This window comes from Trichoplusia ni, chromosome 19 (genome assembly GCF_003590095.1).
Source record: "Trichoplusia ni isolate ovarian cell line Hi5 chromosome 19, tn1, whole genome shotgun sequence".
In the NCBI taxonomy this organism is placed as follows: Eukaryota; Metazoa; Arthropoda; class Insecta; order Lepidoptera; family Noctuidae; genus Trichoplusia; species Trichoplusia ni.
In genome coordinates, this window is record NC_039496.1 from 5,448,648 (window position 1) to 5,467,657 (window position 19,010).

The 19,010-nt window shown below is 36.8% G+C and overlaps 2 protein-coding genes across 3 annotated transcripts in view; one reads left to right on the forward strand and one right to left on the reverse strand.

Moving 5' to 3' along the window:
* LOC113503549 lies at nucleotides 1-13,920 on the forward strand. Its single transcript, XM_026885578.1, has 12 exons — nucleotides 1-378; nucleotides 470-621; nucleotides 2,121-2,341; nucleotides 4,465-4,611; nucleotides 4,989-5,130; nucleotides 5,489-5,594; nucleotides 7,531-7,684; nucleotides 8,833-9,066; nucleotides 9,315-9,630; nucleotides 9,880-9,983; nucleotides 10,134-10,262; nucleotides 10,678-13,920. Exons 1-12 carry the CDS (start codon nucleotides 333-335, stop codon nucleotides 10,760-10,762), a joined length of 1,836 nt encoding a protein of 611 aa, XP_026741379.1. The 5' UTR covers nucleotides 1-332; the 3' UTR covers nucleotides 10,763-13,920.
* Nucleotides 13,911-19,010, reverse strand: part of LOC113503367 (voltage-dependent calcium channel subunit alpha-2/delta-4-like) — a 19,509-nt gene continuing 14,409 nt past the window's right edge. For both annotated transcript variants that reach the window (XM_026885265.1, XM_026885264.1), the window contains 7 exons: nucleotides 18,410-18,544; nucleotides 17,209-17,475; nucleotides 16,902-16,998; nucleotides 16,470-16,642; nucleotides 15,592-15,753; nucleotides 15,170-15,304; nucleotides 13,911-14,083 (listed from right to left, as the gene is read on the reverse strand). In XM_026885265.1, coding sequence (XP_026741066.1) covers nucleotides 13,946-14,083; nucleotides 15,170-15,304; nucleotides 15,592-15,753; nucleotides 16,470-16,642; nucleotides 16,902-16,998; nucleotides 17,209-17,475; nucleotides 18,410-18,544 — 1,107 coding nt within the window. In that variant the 3' untranslated portion in view covers nucleotides 13,911-13,945. The remainder of the gene's footprint in view (nucleotides 14,084-15,169; nucleotides 15,305-15,591; nucleotides 15,754-16,469; nucleotides 16,643-16,901; nucleotides 16,999-17,208; nucleotides 17,476-18,409; nucleotides 18,545-19,010) is intronic.

The window sequence follows — 19,010 nt, forward strand, 5'->3', positions numbered from 1 at the left end:
CGTTATTTATTGTTTAATCCCTTATTTGGGCCCTTACGGGTAGGGTACTTTCTGGCGGTTCTGGCACTATATCATTTTCGGTTTATTTTCAGACGGATCTCACATTTGTGGAAGTTGAAGGTTTTTGACTTTGACGTTTGTCTGATTTGACACTTTGACAGACGTACGCAAACTCAAAGCGAAGCAATACGGCCAAGACGCATGATCAAAAAGATTTTATACGGCTAGCGAACCACTGACGAGTGAATATCGATTATAAAATAGGACAAAAGTTCTTTAACAAAAATGAGTCTTACATTTTTAAATGGTATTTGATTCAGTAAAAAATCAGAATGCTAGGAAAAGCTGTGCTGTGTTTATCGACTTTACACTTTTACGGTATCTATTTTATTTGAGATTGTGTGGTGAACTATGGCATTTATGTGTGTGGAAGCAGTGGCCTGGATGTATTGTGTGGCGTTAATTGCAGGTGTAGCGGCACAGGAGCAATGTACGGATTTGCGGGGACGGTTGATTTCCCACGGCCTTCACTACGTGCCTGGCCCGGATACCTGCACGCTCTGCGTTTGTGACAATGGCCTGCCTAAAGTCTGTAAGGCGGTACTTTGTTCACCTCCCCAGGTGAGCTGGCTTACTCACACTTTTATGTTATTAATTTAAGAAAACATGTTATTAGTGAAAGTTTTATGAATAAATGTATTGTTCATTCTTTGATTTATTGAGCGTTATAATTTTTTTAGTAATTTAAATTAACGTCAATATAATTGTCATAATAATTCTAGTCGCAAATCAAGCAATAATATAATTAAAAAAAAAACCTAAAATATATCAATATTATTTTATGAGTACACTGGGCAAAATCCTCATCCCATTATTATTAAAAAACCTTAAGTGACTTTAAAAAATATGTTCTTGGATTATTTTGTAAGATATTACAGGCTTTAAAGCAATGATCAGTTAACTATTCAGTTTCACAAATAAAATAATATTTTTATCCAATTTAACTTAACAATTGACTTCCTACAGTAACAGCATATTTAATTAAATTAAACCTTATTTGATTGCTATAAGGACTAATCAAAAGATGAACATAATTCAAAAGTTGCATAGAAAACTGTGTTTTTCCAATTTCATGCATTAGATAAACAAGTAAATAATGTAACCATGTACAGTAGGCCTGTCATTGTCTTTGGCATCAACAATGCATTTAGCAATCACTAATTTGCCATCCATTAACAATTATACTGTTCCACTTTCTGTGCCATTGTTGTGATAATACCAGTAGTTTTATTAAATAGAAAACTGTTTCAAAATCTGAATGGTACTTGTAAGTCTTTATTGCTGCTATTTCTCATTTCAATAGGCAATAACAAATTAATTATAAGTCTTAATTCTATTGTTTGAGAAAAGTAATAAAATAGCATAGTTTAAAAAGCTAATAAATGCATCTGGGCGTAATTTACGATTGCAATCTATTTCTTTTGACACAGTTACAGTATTATTATTTACCTGATAGAAAAATTATGTCACCTAAAAGAATAGTACTAGGAAAAGATTTTCATGTTGGTAACCATTGTTTAAAACATTGCTCTACAATTTTATTCATCCTGCTCTATAGTGCCAGTAATATAAGCTCATAAATCAAAACTGTTTCTATTTTCGAAGTGAGATGGCGCAATACGAAGCGCGTAGCGTAGCTTCGATTCCACAATGGCAACAATGATGTTTTCAAAAGAGTAGGTACATTGATTCAGGTCGATCGTAATTATATTGATAAAAAAAATACAGCTGCACTCAAGAATTTTATCCTTGTGTCGCGTCATATGCACATGAAACCCAGATTCAGATCAAGCATTCGTAGATCACACAAATGATTGTCCTTCGCGGGAATCGGAACCGCGAATCGACGCACGCGGTAGTTTGTCGTGGTGACCTATACCTCCAGGCTATCCGGCATTCTTCATTTCGGGCAAATGCCTCTCCAAAGCATTTCCATTTGTCGCGGAAGTTTCGTGATAGGGTGGTCTCTTAAATCGTCTGACTAACTGACTGTACGTCGGCCATAACTATCCAGACGTTTATTACTGTATAATCTTTAAAGACATTTTCTTGTTGAATAGGACTGCAGATCATTTCGCGTGGGCCACACGTGTTGTGAGTTCATTTGCTTGGACGATGTGGTGAAGCCGGCAGAAGGAGCCGAGGCCAACGTTCGTATGGCGGCGGGTGGCGCAGCGGCCGTTGTCTTGCTGACCGTGGCTCTCGTGGTCTACCGTGTCAGGAAGCAGAAGCGACGCCGGCCTCCGCACACTGATGATCAGCGGAGCCTGACTAGTATTGGGTATGTGCTCATAGTAAAAATATATCATAGGATCTTATAAAAGTGGCTGGGTAGAAAAAATATCAAGGGACGTTGTTGTGGAAGCGATACAGAGAACTATGCGGTGTGCAGCGGTGTTTCTTTTAAGAGTTGGTAGTTGACCTCTGATTTTACTACTACATTTAGAACATCTGTACTTTTCTATATTTTACGAGTGATCTAGCAAATTTAAGTTGTCGGTAGGTATTATAAGCTAAGACGCCTCAAAAAAGAACCCAGTTGGATATCACATGTCGTATTACCATCACAAATCACCTTCATTATCACCGTCAAAGATCAACGTCAATATCGCTATAACTTTTTGCTAAAACATATAGTTTTTAAGCCATTACTGTCCCACTTGAAGGCAAAGGCGTCTGTCCGGACTTTCGTTCTTTCCATTACTATCTCATCAAATACATCTTCCTGTTCAATTTCTCGAAAGATCTCGAATGTCTACCTAAAAACATCGACATCGTCCCCTACATTGTAGTAGATTCAATTTGAACATATCATTTCTTACAGTTTAAACAATCTTACACCGGATATCGTCAATTGCTATACACTTGTGACACAACATGTCATTGTGACCTTGCGACTAATTAATATGTTGGAGTATACGTATCAATTAACTTTACGCAATTGAGGTACTTAGATAAATGTCGTGAGAAAAATTAACATATTATGTTTTTTTTTAATGTGATGTTACGTAATGAGGGTAATTACCTATAAACATATTATAGTATATACATGTATGTATATTCAGATAAATTATCACTACTCACAATAGTATTGTCCTATCGTAACTGTTGGATTGAGTCACATAATATAGAATCTATGCCGTTCGTATCCGCTCAACTGAGTTCTGAATGACTTCTACAAAAGTTAAGGTAAGATATTTTTTTTGTAGCTCGAAATAAGAGAGTCGACTAAAATGTTAGCGTTTGGTTTTTTCCTGTCATATCGTCGTAAACCCCTTACCCGCGTCATTAGAAAACTTTACATAGCTTTGTCACAATAAGAAATGGCTTAAAGAACGCAAAAAGGACAAAATTATTTTGAAATATGAGGCTAATAAAATATTAATATTATAATATAAATTAAAGGTTTATAATCACAACATCTAATCATAAATTGATTGCAAGACACTAAAGATTTCCATACAATGCGCTCGACTCATATAGTACATGCATCTTAACATAAGAAACAAATAAATCGAGGACAGCTGTTTATAAATACCGATGCGTATTAAGTATTTCTATAAATGGTGATCATTGTCTTGCATTGTGCCGTCACGCCGTCTGAACCTAATTTTGAAGTTTGGTCATCCGTTGAAGCTAAACAATTGAAGTTGACAAACTAATTAAACGATCCATCTGTTCTCTTCTCGTGTAGAGTTAATAATATGACGTCAGCGCATTACGAAACTATCTTTTACCTGTGGCTCCGCTTATGTAATAAAGTAGTAGTCATCTAAGTCCTTTCTTACATCAAGCTAGCTTTTCAACCAATTCTCTGCTTAGTTTCCTCTATATTGGCTACGAGTAATCCAACTCGTGGAGGATAGACAAACAAAAAGACGGTGAATATTTATAAACTTTGATAAAAAAAAGTTTAGTTCTCGGTAAAGCACAGATAGATTTGATGATAACGTAAGCTCGAATTTCCAGAAAGAATATTACTCTGTAATATTGAGGACTTGTATTGGTTATCAGTTTAACTTACTGTTCGTTATCAGTATTTTTTCTGTTATTTGCTCTACAAACATGGAGGACTTCGCCATGATGTTTGAATAAATAAATACTATGTTATCAAGTTTTTTAGTCCGTTTCGAGACACAATTTTTCATATTATGAATGATACGAAGCGACTTATGCTTTTTTCGGTTTCTGTATACTTTCAAAATATTGGTATGAACTTCTTTAGAAAATAACATTCCGATGTCAATTTAAACTCGGCATCGTGGTGCATGCCAATAAAATCTGAAAATAGTTAGAAGAAAAATGTCTATATTAAACCTATATATACTTATGTTTGATGTATACAGATATTTTCGTTATAATTATTTACTGTGTCTAATATTTCTGAAATATTATATTGTTCAGGTACATCAGCGGCAGTATGGGATACATGGGCGGTACTTGCGAAACGGCGCTAGCAGCGTGGAAACCGCCGAGCAACTACCTGCCGCGTGGCGAGGCGCCCCCGCCTTACGATGAGGCCATAGCGCAGTGCCGACCTGATAACATGAGGTTTCATTCAAATTCTTTAAAGAGTTGCTATTTAAATTAAGTATTGTCAAATTTAGAAATAAATATTATCTGTCGAAGAAATCTATCGGCATAGAAATTAATTGAGAGTTATCACGATGTAGATTTTCGAATTAAAAACCCTTTATTTTTTTCAATAAATGCGAAATATCACTTTCTGAACCCAAATAAAATTTTAATGAATTTTCATAGATTGGGTGAGCGTTACAGGGTGCTATCTATTTTTCCCGATTCCAAAGTGCTTTAATTGTCAAGAAGAAATGGTGCTACAAACTCCCCAACAGTTTTTGCTACTCACTAGCTTGAATATAACATTAAGTAAACCATAATACTATATTTTAAACATATAAGTTTTCCAGTGGTTACAGAGTATCGAACGAGACATCCTACCATCGCACTTACCCGGCGACAGTGGAAACACTCGCTCGCCCGGACGACGCGCAGTGCGGCGGCCACGGCTACGTCAACATCCCGCGACCCGTCACACAGGTCACATATTATGTATGAGTTTCTTATAACAATCAATAGATTCGCCTTTCTTCCCTCTGGCCAGTGTACGATTGAAAATCGACCTTATGTCAATGGAGATAAGGTTCCTAATGGTAAATGACGCTTATTGCTAACTGAATTGATCTTGGGCTTACACATTTTTCACATCTTATTGGTTGTAAAGGTGTTTTCAACAAGTCATAGTTAGGCTAAAAGTTAATTATCAATAAAAAATGATGGCTTAGAAAATTATTCTTTTACTCAATAATTGTAAAATTTTGTTATCTATACTAACCTGACTTTTAATTGCTTACTGACATTCTAAACTGTAAATCAACGAACTGAAATTAATTTTCCCCGCACACAACAGATCGCAAACACTCAGAACTGTTACAACGCTCCGCTTCTACAACCGGTACACCAGCAGGACAACCGCGAGCCGGCAGCCATCACTCACCACCCTCTAGCGCAAAACAGTAAGTAACACAATTATAATTATACTTAGGATAGAGGAGCTCGGGGCTTAGCTTTAACTGCAATATTGTTTGCTTGCTTGATACGGTCCGTAGATGTGTGACCATCATTGCCATAACGAGTTCCTCCGTGTTTGGGAAGGCACGTTAAATTGTGCGTCCCAGCTGTTATTCATACATCTTTGACTTAGGGGTATCATGCTGCCCGGAAAACTGGGTTGAGGACGAGATAGGCAGTCGTTCCTTGTAAAACACTGGTAATTAGCTGAATCCGGTAAGACTGAAAACCGACCCCAACATGCCAGTAAGACTAGGGCGATGATATATTATTAAAGATGTGCTGTGTTTATGGCCCATTATTAAAATGAGATAATTATAGGCTATATAATGTATAATCACTGCTCAGTTTAACTAGCGATGACTGAAGTTGTCAGATAAGGTTGCCACGTTTACGGATATTTTCTGGTCAGATTTGAATAAAACGTTACGTGAAAGATAGAAAGTTTTGTACATCTTCATAATCTCACGGATAAAGTCACTTCGGTTTATAAATCGAATGCAACTTAAAGATTCGCGCAAACAATAGTGTGGAAAAATTGACTTAAGAGTTTTGTTATGATGAACTGTGATCATCACAATGAATTAATGAATGATTGACGGACGGTACGGTCAGCAACGAAAACCAAGGAACGAACGTAGGCTTAACAACTCTCTGCAACGTTGAAAACATCTAAGGATTCAACAAAAAAAATCAGGTTATCTAAATTAAACCTACCTACGTTCCAGTTACCTTGTTTCCAAATCCTATTTCGAAATCCTAGTTCAATTTTGTTTTTTTTAGCGCTAGACGGCTTTTTTGCTGACCGTACATTCATTTGAGAATAGGATAACTCTATCCGCTATTCTAAACCTATGGTCTGTCTTTACAATTAGACTTATTTATCAAACACATCTATTCGAAGGTCCACGCTCGATGATTTCGTTTTCGTGTTTTGTCAGTCTGCCATTGTTAATGTTCTATTGTTTTCCTCGTATTTATGTTTTGGCTGGTGTCATAGCATGTTTGAATCGAGTTTGAATAGGCGGTACGTCATGTATGCACCGATACCAATATCCGAACTTGATACTGGACTGTAGTAATCTCTAAAAAAAGACTTATAAATTTCAGAACTTTATTTTTCTGTTTTGCGTCCTTTCTATAAGAATACTAGCTGACCCAGCAAACGTTATTTTGCCTAATTTTTTTTCTAGTTGTATGTATTTTTTAATGCCACATTATATAAAAATAAAAACAAAAAATTTCGTACAAAAAATATTTTTTTTTTAAGTGTGAGCAACCCTTATGACTTAGGGATATGAAAAATAGATGTTGTTCTATTCTCAGACTTACCCAATACGTGTACAAAATTTCATAAAAATCGCTCGAACTGTTTCGGAGAAGTACGGTAACTAACATCGTGACACGGGAATTTTATATATTAGAAGATTTCAATCGTTGCTTATGCTTCAACTATGTGGAGTCAAGAAAAAACGAAACTAATTTCTTACTTCACTTAGTACCTACAGTTGTTAATTTATGGTTTCGGTACATCTGTAATTAGGGAAGCCTATGTCCAGCAGTGGACGAATATGGACTGATGATGACATCTGTAATGAAATTCTTCCCACAGCGTTACTTATACTCCATTTGTTTAAGTTATAAAAAAATAGAGTACTCGCTTCTAATGGCGTGTTTTTTAAACTATATCTTTTCCATTATGATTTTTTCACGTACCGGCTCTGGTACTGTTCTCCTGTACTTAATAAATATTTAATATATGTCGTAGCACGTCGCGCAGTAATAACAATGAAACTAAACCCTTTTACCTATATATTTAATTGTTTAAGCATAATTTACACATGAAAACATAAACATAAACATTTAATATCGTTTTCCTAGTGGTTGGTTTCCCAAGTGCGATTCGCTTGACGGGTTCTCTGGGCGCCATCAGCAACCGCGGCCTCCTGTCCGTCCTGCAACGCGAGCCCGAACATGAACGACCTCACAACGTGCCCGGATTCTACTCCAATACTGCCAATATTCATACTTCACTGTAAGTACAAATCTTATATTTTAAATAGTATGTATGAAACATACACAACTTTCAGGAACTGTTAAATTAAGATTTATTTTGTAAATTTTCGGTAGTTTTTGGAAAGCATTGTTTCTCAATCTCTAATTTATATAGGCACAGTGAGTTTACGTATAAATCATGTACCTATCATACCTATTCTTAATCTGTTATTTTTCATAATGTAGTTCCCTTTGTTGTCACAAAAGAGTATACATTGAAAGTCAATCAGACTCATGACTAAACATTATCAAAGGAACTACATACTTCCAGTTACTATAGCATTACAAAGTACCTACCGTTCGCATTGGTATTGTGTTGAACAGATTCATATGCATTCAGTTGGCACGCGACAAACGTGTTTGTTGCAAAACCGTTGATGATTGACAAACAGACGACCTCTTTGGCAAATTGCGAATTCCATTCAACGGAAATATAGGATTAACTTCAAGTAATAATTTTACAAAATTTTGAAAACTTAGAGAATGTCCAATTTTGTATTTGGTAATTTAAATTGTGTCAATGTAAAATTAAATTAAATTAATTTAAATTGTGTGTGTGTAATGTAAATATTAGTTTAATTGTGCCATATGTCTTAGTTTATTAGTTTCAATTTTGTATTCATAGATAAAGTTAGGTCTTTGTATTTAAATAGGACATGGCATTCTACTTACCTATCTGTTAATGACTCATGATGTTACATACATTTAACTGGAGTGTAGTTATAAAAAATAACAATCTAAATGAAAACAGATTTGTCATCGTTGATACAGACCAGCTTCCGGAGACAAGTATAAATGCTCATCTTGTATTACTACTACTATAATTACGCTAAATGAAATTATTTTAAGTAATTACCTCAGACCAGAGAAACCTAAATATGCTCTCTTATACCAAGCCCAAATCAATAGAACCTCTACAATGTTAGTAGATCAATACGACGATACACTATAATTATACAAAATAAACCTGAAACAGTGACTAATGATCCATTAGATAATGCGAGAAATATAACGTTAATTGCAATACATTGCGAAGCCACGTAGCACAGGTAACAAAAGTGGCACAATATTTCTCTCACCGTTTCGAACATATACTTAGTATATAATAAACTCGATCGCATATTCCAGCCACCGCACGATTCCTCGCATATCGACCGCTGTGGACACGACTCTTCTGGACACTCCCATCACTGGCTTCAACCGCGCCGACCGCTCGCTGCACAACGAGATCCGGCGCTCGTTCCACAAGCCGAGTGACAACAACCGACACAACGCCGACACCGGACGCAGCATGCCCAGGAACTTGAACCTGGCTTCAGCTAATGATATTACAAGGACGATTGAACCAGTACTGGATGATACGTAAGTTGTAATGAAATCCTCATTTCTGGAGACCTACCATGGTGTTTTAAAGTAAGACTTGCTATTTTGACTACTAGACTGCAGTTAGTATCGTCTCTCTTTCACAAATTCTGTTGTCTTGCTTGAAAGGGTGGCAATTTTATTTTCATTAAATCAACTCACTGGACTATACAGTATACATATTCTTCATTGGAATGTCCCCGGAAATATTTCAAAAGTCTGTATTAAATTCTTTACATTGAATACAGAAACCACGCTCGCCTGAGCAGCAGCAGCGTGTGGCGAGGTCGCACGCACAGCGAAGAACAGAACGTGGGCAGCGAGCGGCCGCAGGAGCCCCCCGCGCCCGCTCCCCACGTGCCCTCTCACGCGCCCCCCCACGGGGCCCCGCACGCGCCCCCACACGGGGCCCCGCACGCGCCCCCACACGCGCCCCCACACGCGCCCCCACACGCCCCGCCCCACGTGCCCCCGCACGCCCCGCAGGTCCCGCCTCACGCGCCGCACGTCCCGCAACACGCCGCGCCCGCGCCGCAGCCAACACTGCCTCTTACCGTTGATAAGGTGAGATTTATGATTGATCACGAGCTTTATTACGTTTTAAAAGTATAAGAGTAAGTTTAAAAATCAATACTCAAATCTTTATTTTATGGGAAGAGACAAATGTCCATTTTTCATGCAGTGGAACATTTTTGGGCTGATTTTGGATGGCCAAAGATGATATTATCGCAAATAAGCAATGTATTTAACTTAGGCTAAATACGACTTTCCGAGTAGGTTTTTGTAAGGGAGCATGAACGAATATTTTTTCAGCCGTCATGCGTGTGTAGTTACGAGGGAACGACCGCGCCGGGCGTAGAAGAGGCAGACGATTATCGCAGCGAGTGCGAGAACTGCAAGTCTGCCAGCAGCTCTAGGTAAAAATACAAAACATATTCGTGTATTCTCTTTTTTAGTCTGTGTGAACACCAAGCGCGACATAACACGAGTTTAAGTGTAAAATGAGAAGTTAGAGACGGCAATGTTTAAGTTTGGTAAACATTGTGTTTGGTATGTCCGTGTGTCAGATGGGTGCTGGAGGAGGGCTGGCAGGCGGAGGCGGCGGACGGCACGCAGACGCTGCAGCGGCGCGCGCCGCCGCCCGCGCAGCCCGCGCCCGCCACCGCCACGCTGCCGCAGCCCGTCACCAAGCAGAGGTACGCCCGCGACTCATACGCTACTGCGGGGGCTAGTGTCGCCTCAGCCTTTACCTCAGGATATATAACATTACTCTTGTGTGCGTGGACACATAAGCACTCTCCGTTCTAATAATCTCATAACCTGATGAGACCGGACATGTATTAAGGGAATTGGAAATGTAAATTTTAAACTCATCAAAATCGAAATTAGTTTGCACAATCAATCAATGGGAAACAGCAAATGACTCCGTCCGCTTTGAGTTGAGCGAAAGGAAGTGTCAGAATCCTACTGACTAAAACCACCCATGTTCCTTCCTTTGCCCTTCGTGTACCGGGGCCTCGGTAACCCTTTCGGACAGTCCCGCTGCCCCGACAGGCTTCTATACTACCCCCCTAAGGTACTGTTATAAATCTCTTTATTTTTCATTTGCAGCCGAACCGTAATTGGTCCACCGTCGAACTGGGAGAACTGGTTTAACACTATCCCTGACTCTGACTCCGAGTCCGAAGAAGAGTAATTGTTCTCTCGATTATTCAGCAACGCACATCCATGTGATTTAGCTTGAAAAAGAGTAGTAAGCGAATGGAGTGTTCACTACCTTTGCCCATAAAGTTACGTTAAATGAAATATTAAAACTAACCAAGATGAAAAACTACCGTTTAATTGTATCATGCTGACTTCAATTTTTAGATGGAATTAATATTTATTCTATTATGCACTGATTATCTTAACAAATATCAACGTTTTTAGGGGAATATATTTTCTTTGCTTAGAAACATGGTACTCACTCCATTTGCTTAATACTCTGTGTCCGTTTACGCAACAATAAACGCTCTCGGTACTGAATTGTCGGACGTATGACAGTTAGAAATCGGTAGAAGTCTGTCAATTCGACTTCAATGGCAGTGCCAGATTAGTGCGCTTTCACGAGCAATTGTTTTCAAAAATACCTGTTCAATCTAGAAAAAAAGTGAAAATGCCACGTTTGCTTTTAGCGGCGTTAAAAGAATAATTAGTATTTGGTTAGTTGTTTGGCCCCTGAACAGTGAGACCTTCTATCCAACGACTATTCACATTCACAGGGTTTGGTTATTAATAATAGTTTATATTGCTTGAATAAGCTACTTAACTTGCTCGTGTAAACTCACCTTAAAGCGGCTTATGTGTTGCCAGACACGTAACATTATTTTAAAATCGTTATGATGATTGGAGCGTATTATAGATTTTTATTAAATTCTTCATTCCTTTATTTTGGTGGAGTAAATAAAACATGCCAATATTTTTTGATGATGGCTAATCAATTCGGTAGTTAGTGTTAGATAGTCAACTTAACTTTTTATTCTTATTCGCTTATGAAGCAAAATATTTATAATTGAATCTATTGTTATTTACTTACTGCACGTTACCTTATGTTTTTAACATTCCTTTTTTTTAATAAGTTATATTCGTGCAACAGCCACTGCCGACCAGTTTACCATACTTGATTTTGCACATCCAATGTGTTCCAATGTTGATATTTTATTTGTTGCATAATGCACTTTGCCTATTTATTAATACCAAAGATTTGTTGATGTTTTTATGTATATTTTGTTCAATTATTTACCTTTACAATGTGTATTTTTTTCTTTGCCGTGGCCAATTATTTATGTATAAAAAGCAAAAAGTATTTACTTACACCAGGAAATTCAGGTTCAGAATTGCAATATACTTTTATACATGTCTATATAATCACAATAATCGGTACGGCAAAGAAAGATCCCTTTAAATATTTGTTATTTATTAAGCTCTATGAAAAAAGATCTTGTGTGAGAAACTAAAATAACATTATAATTAGTGATAAGTAATTATATAATAACAGTATTTTAATAATAGTGTTGTCACAGATAGATTTCGATATTATCCTGTTCTAAAATAAATCAAAGCTCTCTAGTTTTGAATATTTTCATAGATTACATAGTGCCAAAAAAGAACTGATATTCTGAAATATTGAGATGTAAGTGTACGCTCGCCATCTGATACTAAAATATCTGTGTACTACTTGAAACTGCTGAATATTAGTAGTTATGCGATAGAAACAGTAAAAAGGATCAATAAATAGCTAGCTACGGTCAGCCACGCGGCTGACAAATCTAACGAATAATCTAATAAGTTGATCTGTTCTTCGATATTATTATCTGCCTATTGTTTTAGATAGTTTGATCTGTCGTTATGTATTTTTATAATAAGTAAAACAGTTTATAAAATGGTTTTATTATACTGTAACCAATTTACATGTAAAAAATACAAAGAGCAAAGCGGTTATACAAAACGAGTTTGCAAAGTAAAAATGTCACACAGTCCAACAGAATTTTATATAAGGAGAACCAAAGAAATAAAATTGTGATTCTATACCATTTTAGTCTTTAGAATTTGCATAGTAGATGTTCAGGCTCAATACTAGAATCGTTAGACTCCGTTTACTTATTACATTGAGATATTAAAGTTTATTCATAATATAAACTAACACAAAACCTAGGCTATATATTTTTGTCGAATAGAATTACGGAGAAATAAGATAATTAATTAGTAGTTATAAGAAATTTTAATAATAAGTAATTAATAATGTTTTCTTAAATTCAAAATCGTCGTATTTTTTGTTTCAATAAGGTCTGTAGGCAGTTTGGAATGGATGAAAATAGAACATTTAATAGTCTGACTTTCAGGGTTGTAAGTAATAAATAGCACGTGTATGATATTTAGTGTTAAAGTTACGGAAACTTGAACTTACATTTCTGATATTTTCTTTGTTAAACGCTGTATAAAAGGTAAACCCTGTATCTGTATACAGGATGTTCTAAAACAATCAACAATTGTTTCGAAGCAAATATTCTTATTAATATTTATTTTTTGTTTTTCCATGTTACTTGTACGTTTCATCATGTCTTTTCAAAAACTTTATATTGATTTTGGCGATATATACACGTAAAAATCCATTATTTTATTGAAAGTTGCAGATGATACAAAAGCTGCAAATAGGACCATTCGATATTATTTTACGTGTAACATGTATTTTGTTAATTCAACAACACAACCCTTAAATAATCACAAATACCAAGGATTCTTAAACAGTATTCATTGATGACAGGAATAATTAAACTATTTTTATAGATAGGTTAGTATTAAATATTTTCCGCTTTATGTAATACGTATGTTGTCGTTTCAATTGTTTAACATAAGTTAGGATCGCTATTAACAGAGGCGTTGACTTCAAACTTAAATAATATAAAAAAAATGAAAATTATTAAAATAAAAATGAGTATTATCTTCATCGAATGTAATTAACAAATTTTCTTGTTGCAATTAAAGATTACATTGCATTGAGTCTCATTACGGATCAATGATTACAAAAATACATTCCAATCATTCCAAAATAATTCAGTAATTTATATTATTAAATCAGTGTAAGCAAAAGTATGTGGAGCTTGAAATCTGAATGTTAAACCTTGAACTATATGCACAATTGCCGTTGAGAAAGCGAGATAATGCGATACGTTGGTTATAGCTGTCTCTCTTCCACACCAGCAACTGTCCTGCTCTAAGGGTATATCAAGGTAGAAATCAGTATTACCGTCGCTTCCGAACCAAATATCCTTGTTCACATTATATATCAGAAATAAACAAGTTAATGGAAATGTGTTTTGTTGTTTTATTTGTCTCAACATTAGCACAACGTACATTTCTGTATAAGAAGCAATAACATTAATATAGAAAGCAATGTATTTGAGATCTTCGAGAATGATGCTGCGTCTTCTTTCTCAGGGTCCGGGAGCCAGGGACCGCACTGTCGGTAGCCCTTTTCCTGAAAACAAAACGTGTGGTTCTTAATGAAAGATTTTCTTGTAATTTGTTAAGTAAAATTATTAGAGGGTGCAATGAGACAATTGACAAAACTATACGAAATATTAAAAATACAAGTGCTGTATAGCTTTCGCAGCTGTTAGAACAAATATTAGGATTTTGGAAATGTTGGTGTTTTAAAAACAAACAATTTTTATCAAACTATTGCCAAAATATTTGGTATTTCATTTAAAACGTGGTGCGTTTGCAGTTTTTGACTGACTAATATTTTATTATCTACAATAAAAAAATAATAGCTTTATTGCCGGAAATAAAAATATGTGATAGTTAGTCTCTAACGAGGGTGGTTATAACATATCAAAGCGATACTATAGATACTAATCGGTTGATCGATAACTGATAATCGAATCGAATATTCGATAGCAGATATCGTCTGTAAAAAGGTATGAACTGCAAGCGCCTTTGATGTTTACTCTGTACGCTATGCTATGCTATCTTTTATTTCTACGCGGCGTGAGAAAAGGATAGCAATAAAAAGCAACTAAATTAAATTTGACCGTTAAGTGCACACCTGCTAGTAGGTTGTTGTTGTTGTTATGCAAAAGTTTAAGAAAGCTTTAGAAGTAATAAGTTTACAATACTTTGTTTTTTTTATAAGTAGGTATTTTCCGAAAACATACTGATAATCTAAAACAGGTGGATACATAAATAACCGAAATGTGTAAATCAGCGCGCTCAGCCTGCCTAGGCCGGGTACATCTTTACAAGCGCTCAAATCCGGTGGCAATTCGAATGATACGTTGAAAAATAAGTAATTTTAAATCTACTGCAATGATAGCCGAGTGGTTGAGGTCACCAAGCCAATCCCACTGTTCTATCCCCGCGTACTACAAGCGTTCGAGTGATTCACGAATGCCCATTCTGGGTCTTGGTGTCTTTCTTTGTATGTAACTGAAATGTTTGTGAAACACCGCGACACAAGTATCAAAGAATATAGTGTAATATAGTGAAAAAAAACTTTTTGATCGATTGGTTTGTAAAATTTAACCTTATCTTTGGGGGCATGGAAGGACTCCAGAGAACCCACCTCTGCGTAGTTATGTGGGTAGCACTTCATGTGTGGTGGTCGCGCCGGCAGCGGCTCCCGGTTGCGCCAACAAGCTAGTTTACTTGCAGAACCTTGTCTCGGGTCACTTTCCATTTCGGGATCCACCTCAATATACTGGAAATAAGATCTGTATAAGTTAAGCATAAATTCGAGGTGCCTCTACGACGCAATTGCTATGTTGCCAAGTAGTAGCTGAAGTATGTTACCCAATGTGATTGTGTTGCCTTCTGTTGCTCTTTAAAATCTATCTTAGGTACCATTGGATATATCGGAAACCTATGAACTGCTAGAATTTTAGTGATGGCTAAAATAGTTTGGTTGAAAATTAAAGGCAATAAAAAGAGAGTTGTCAGAAATCACAGAAAAAAAAGAGACTTAATGTCTAGTCTGATATTTTTTACCTGTTGATTAATAAGAGGACTTGGTACGGGCCACCCTTTGTATGGGCACGGGTTGTAAACAGCGACGAGGAGTAAGTTGGTCTTTGGCACTCGAGCTGCCGACAGCGGCCATGTGCAAGGCTTCGGGGGCCTCTTGAGAGCATCACGAGCTTGCGGCGTGTCCTGAAAAAAAAAACAGATACTGCCAGCAACAGGCCGCGACCGAGTTGTGTTGCGCGTGCTGTTTGCTTTTGTCAGAAGCGTATTATTATAACAAAGACACAAATAATAGATTTGTCTATTTTGCCCACCTAAACATATGTTACACTGTGGAAGCGAATCAAAATTAACATTTATGGTTACCTAAGGTACCTCAATGAGCATAAAGTACCTACACTCCCTGTTAATCTAAGTTGTAAATGCATACCTCTTATAATAACAGGCTTGATAAAGAGAACTGAATGATCTGATGAAAACATGATTAATTAATTAATTTTGTCACGTGCGTACATGGAAGGTGCATTAAGATTGCAGGTTATGAATTTAGATATACACCACTGCATACATGTTCAATAAGTAATATGGGTCATGCTCTTATATATGAAAAGTGTCTATTATGACAATAGACACTTTTATATATAGATAGTCGCTGTTATATATAGATATTTAACAATAAAAAATTATTAATCAAATAAATATTTCAAATATTTAATCACAATTACCTTTCGAAAATTGGAAATTCCTTGTAATAAAAAACAGCGCTTACAGCAATATCGGATTCAAAATTTAAAATTATAGGCGGAATATATGAATTCTCACTCACTACTAGATGGACCACGAAACTAGTACATACCAGCATTTGGGAAGTGGTATAAATATAGATGGTAGTGAGTATCTACCTGTAAAACATAGAGCGGCCTTGATCTATCGCACGCAGCGAAATGAGTCCTATTTATTAGAACGCGGTCGTCGTACAGAGTCTCATATTTCTCTCTCTCGTAGTCACGCCAAAGACGCTTCTTGCGTTTTTGTTTCTCTTGCTCGGTGTCAGCAAACACCGAAGTGATACAATCTGAAAAAATATGTAATGTCCTTTATAAATTTCATTTGGGAAAAACCAACAATTTATAATAATGAAATATTTTACGATATAGATACATTGCGGCCTTGTCTATCCATATCTACGATCATACGCGTAGGCCAAATATTATCGATTTCAAACTGGCAATACATGACTTCTGAAATCAATTACCTAAGCTTCAAGTTTAAATGGGCGCAGTTCGTAGTTATAATCAAGTAATTAATCGGTACAAAGTCGTCATGTTACTCACTGGAGCTGAAGATTGTAATAAGTACTATCAACTCCTGGGTGACACGAAGCAGGAGCCCCACTGACCTCCACAGAGATCGCAGTAAGGACGGCACCATCTGCATGTGGATAAAGCACCATTGGTTCTCGATTTAAGGCAGATCAGAGCGCCTACCATCACATCATCATCTTTATAGTAATACTATTCTAGTTGTGAGAAAGAGACACAGCTGTACGATGTAATTTGATCTCGCTCCCACAACTGCAGGAATGTTACTTTCGGACACAGCATTAGGCCCTTAGTACTAAGTCATCAGTCAGCTACTCACAGTTAAAGTAGCGCTCGACGTTTCATCAACGAACGGAAAGCAGACTCCCTGGTAATCATGTATCCAGTTGAGTGCGAAGACGCTAGCGTTGACCAGAGCCCTCATAGCCGTGGGATACACAGCAGCGAAGTGTTCCCTCAGCGGTTCGTCCGGTTCCCCAGTGAAGTTCCGTCCCTCCCGCGCCACTATCCAGCCGTTTTCATCGATAAGCACACACGACCAAACTTTGCCGTCGCAATGAGGTCTACACTCTTCACCCTCAGGACACTAATATAAAAAACAATCAATATAGTGTTAAACATAAAAATATAGTGTTTTTCCATTTTCGTAGACATTGGTAGAGCGGATCTGTACGTAGAACAATATCGTCATGAGTTACTGCTACGCCGTAGCAGGCAAGTTAGGTTTGGGTGCTTCCTAACTATTTTTTAGGAATTATCCGATTATGCTATCATGTGGCTTTTGCGCTAGACTTGAAGCAGTTGGTCAATATTTTGCCGATAGTTTATTTTGAGAAACTTAAAAGCTTACGTACTAAGACCGTAGTTTCACACATAATTAATGTGCATGATGATTAACAGCCAGATTAAACTATCGGACGACGAATTTTCATTTGAAGGCTAGGGGAAGGCTAGGAGGGCTTTGGGAGCTCTATTTGCATTTTAGCTTGACTGCGAAAAAGTATGATACAATTAACTTAGCGGTGAAGTCGTGTGTACAAAAAATATCTACTCATTTGATTGCAAAGATTAGATCACTTTATCAAAGATCTCTTTTAAGTGTTTGCAAATCAAATCGATATTGTAGATATTTTTCAAATCAATGCGGAAAACAAGTTAGTTTTTATCTGTTTAAGGAAGTTTGGAATATTGGCAAAGGTCAAATGACCACATCTTCAAGTTCTCCATTCAGTCTTAAAACCATGTAGGCTGTTGCGATCTATTTTTATTTAATGACAAAAATTATTACAGAAAAATTATTAGAAAATAATTAACGGTGCTGATTAAAATCAAAACACAATACACAGAGTCGTTAAAAATAAGACGGCTGCTCAGCCCTTTTTTATCATCTTTGGCAGTTGTGTTTTGTGTAACTGCACACTGCCGCAGAGGGTTGATTTGCTGTTCTGACAAAAATGCATTCTGGAATACCTAAGCCGTTGACAACTTAACAAAGATTCTACTCATCTTGTCATACTTACGGGGAAATTGGTAACAGACTCCAGCAAGTCCACTAAGTGTCGCGGATGGAAGTGGTAGCCTGCCACGCCGACAATGCCTTTGTCCGGAGAGCCAAGCGTCATGGCTGCCGTCAGCCATTCCGATCTGATCGTGAACTGAAATGTACAAGTACAAGTTTGTAACGGTATTAGAAAAAAAGTTAGACTTTGGGAGCACTTTCTATATTACTAGTATTTGGGCGGTATCAGCAATATACGACTTGCCAGCCGAGCTTTTGGGTCAAGATGCGTAAGAAAAGAAATACGTTCAATGTTTGTCGACTACTAGAAAAATATTTTATTTAATAATTGCTAAATTAAGTAGTTCTTAGAATAAAATTTGATTTTTATATCTTACTAGATCTATTGGCAGAAATCTGATAAACGTCGGCAAAATCTGTACTATCCTTGATAGGCATCTATGTGATATGTTCAAACGGTTAGATTAGTTGCCTTGCCTGTTTTTACTAAGTCAACCGGTTCATCCCGTCTTTCGAGGCTTTTTAGTTGTCACTTTTTTTGCTTACAATCTAAAGTGTGCATTTTTTAAATTTGGCTCCTGACCCATTGGGCAAATATGTAG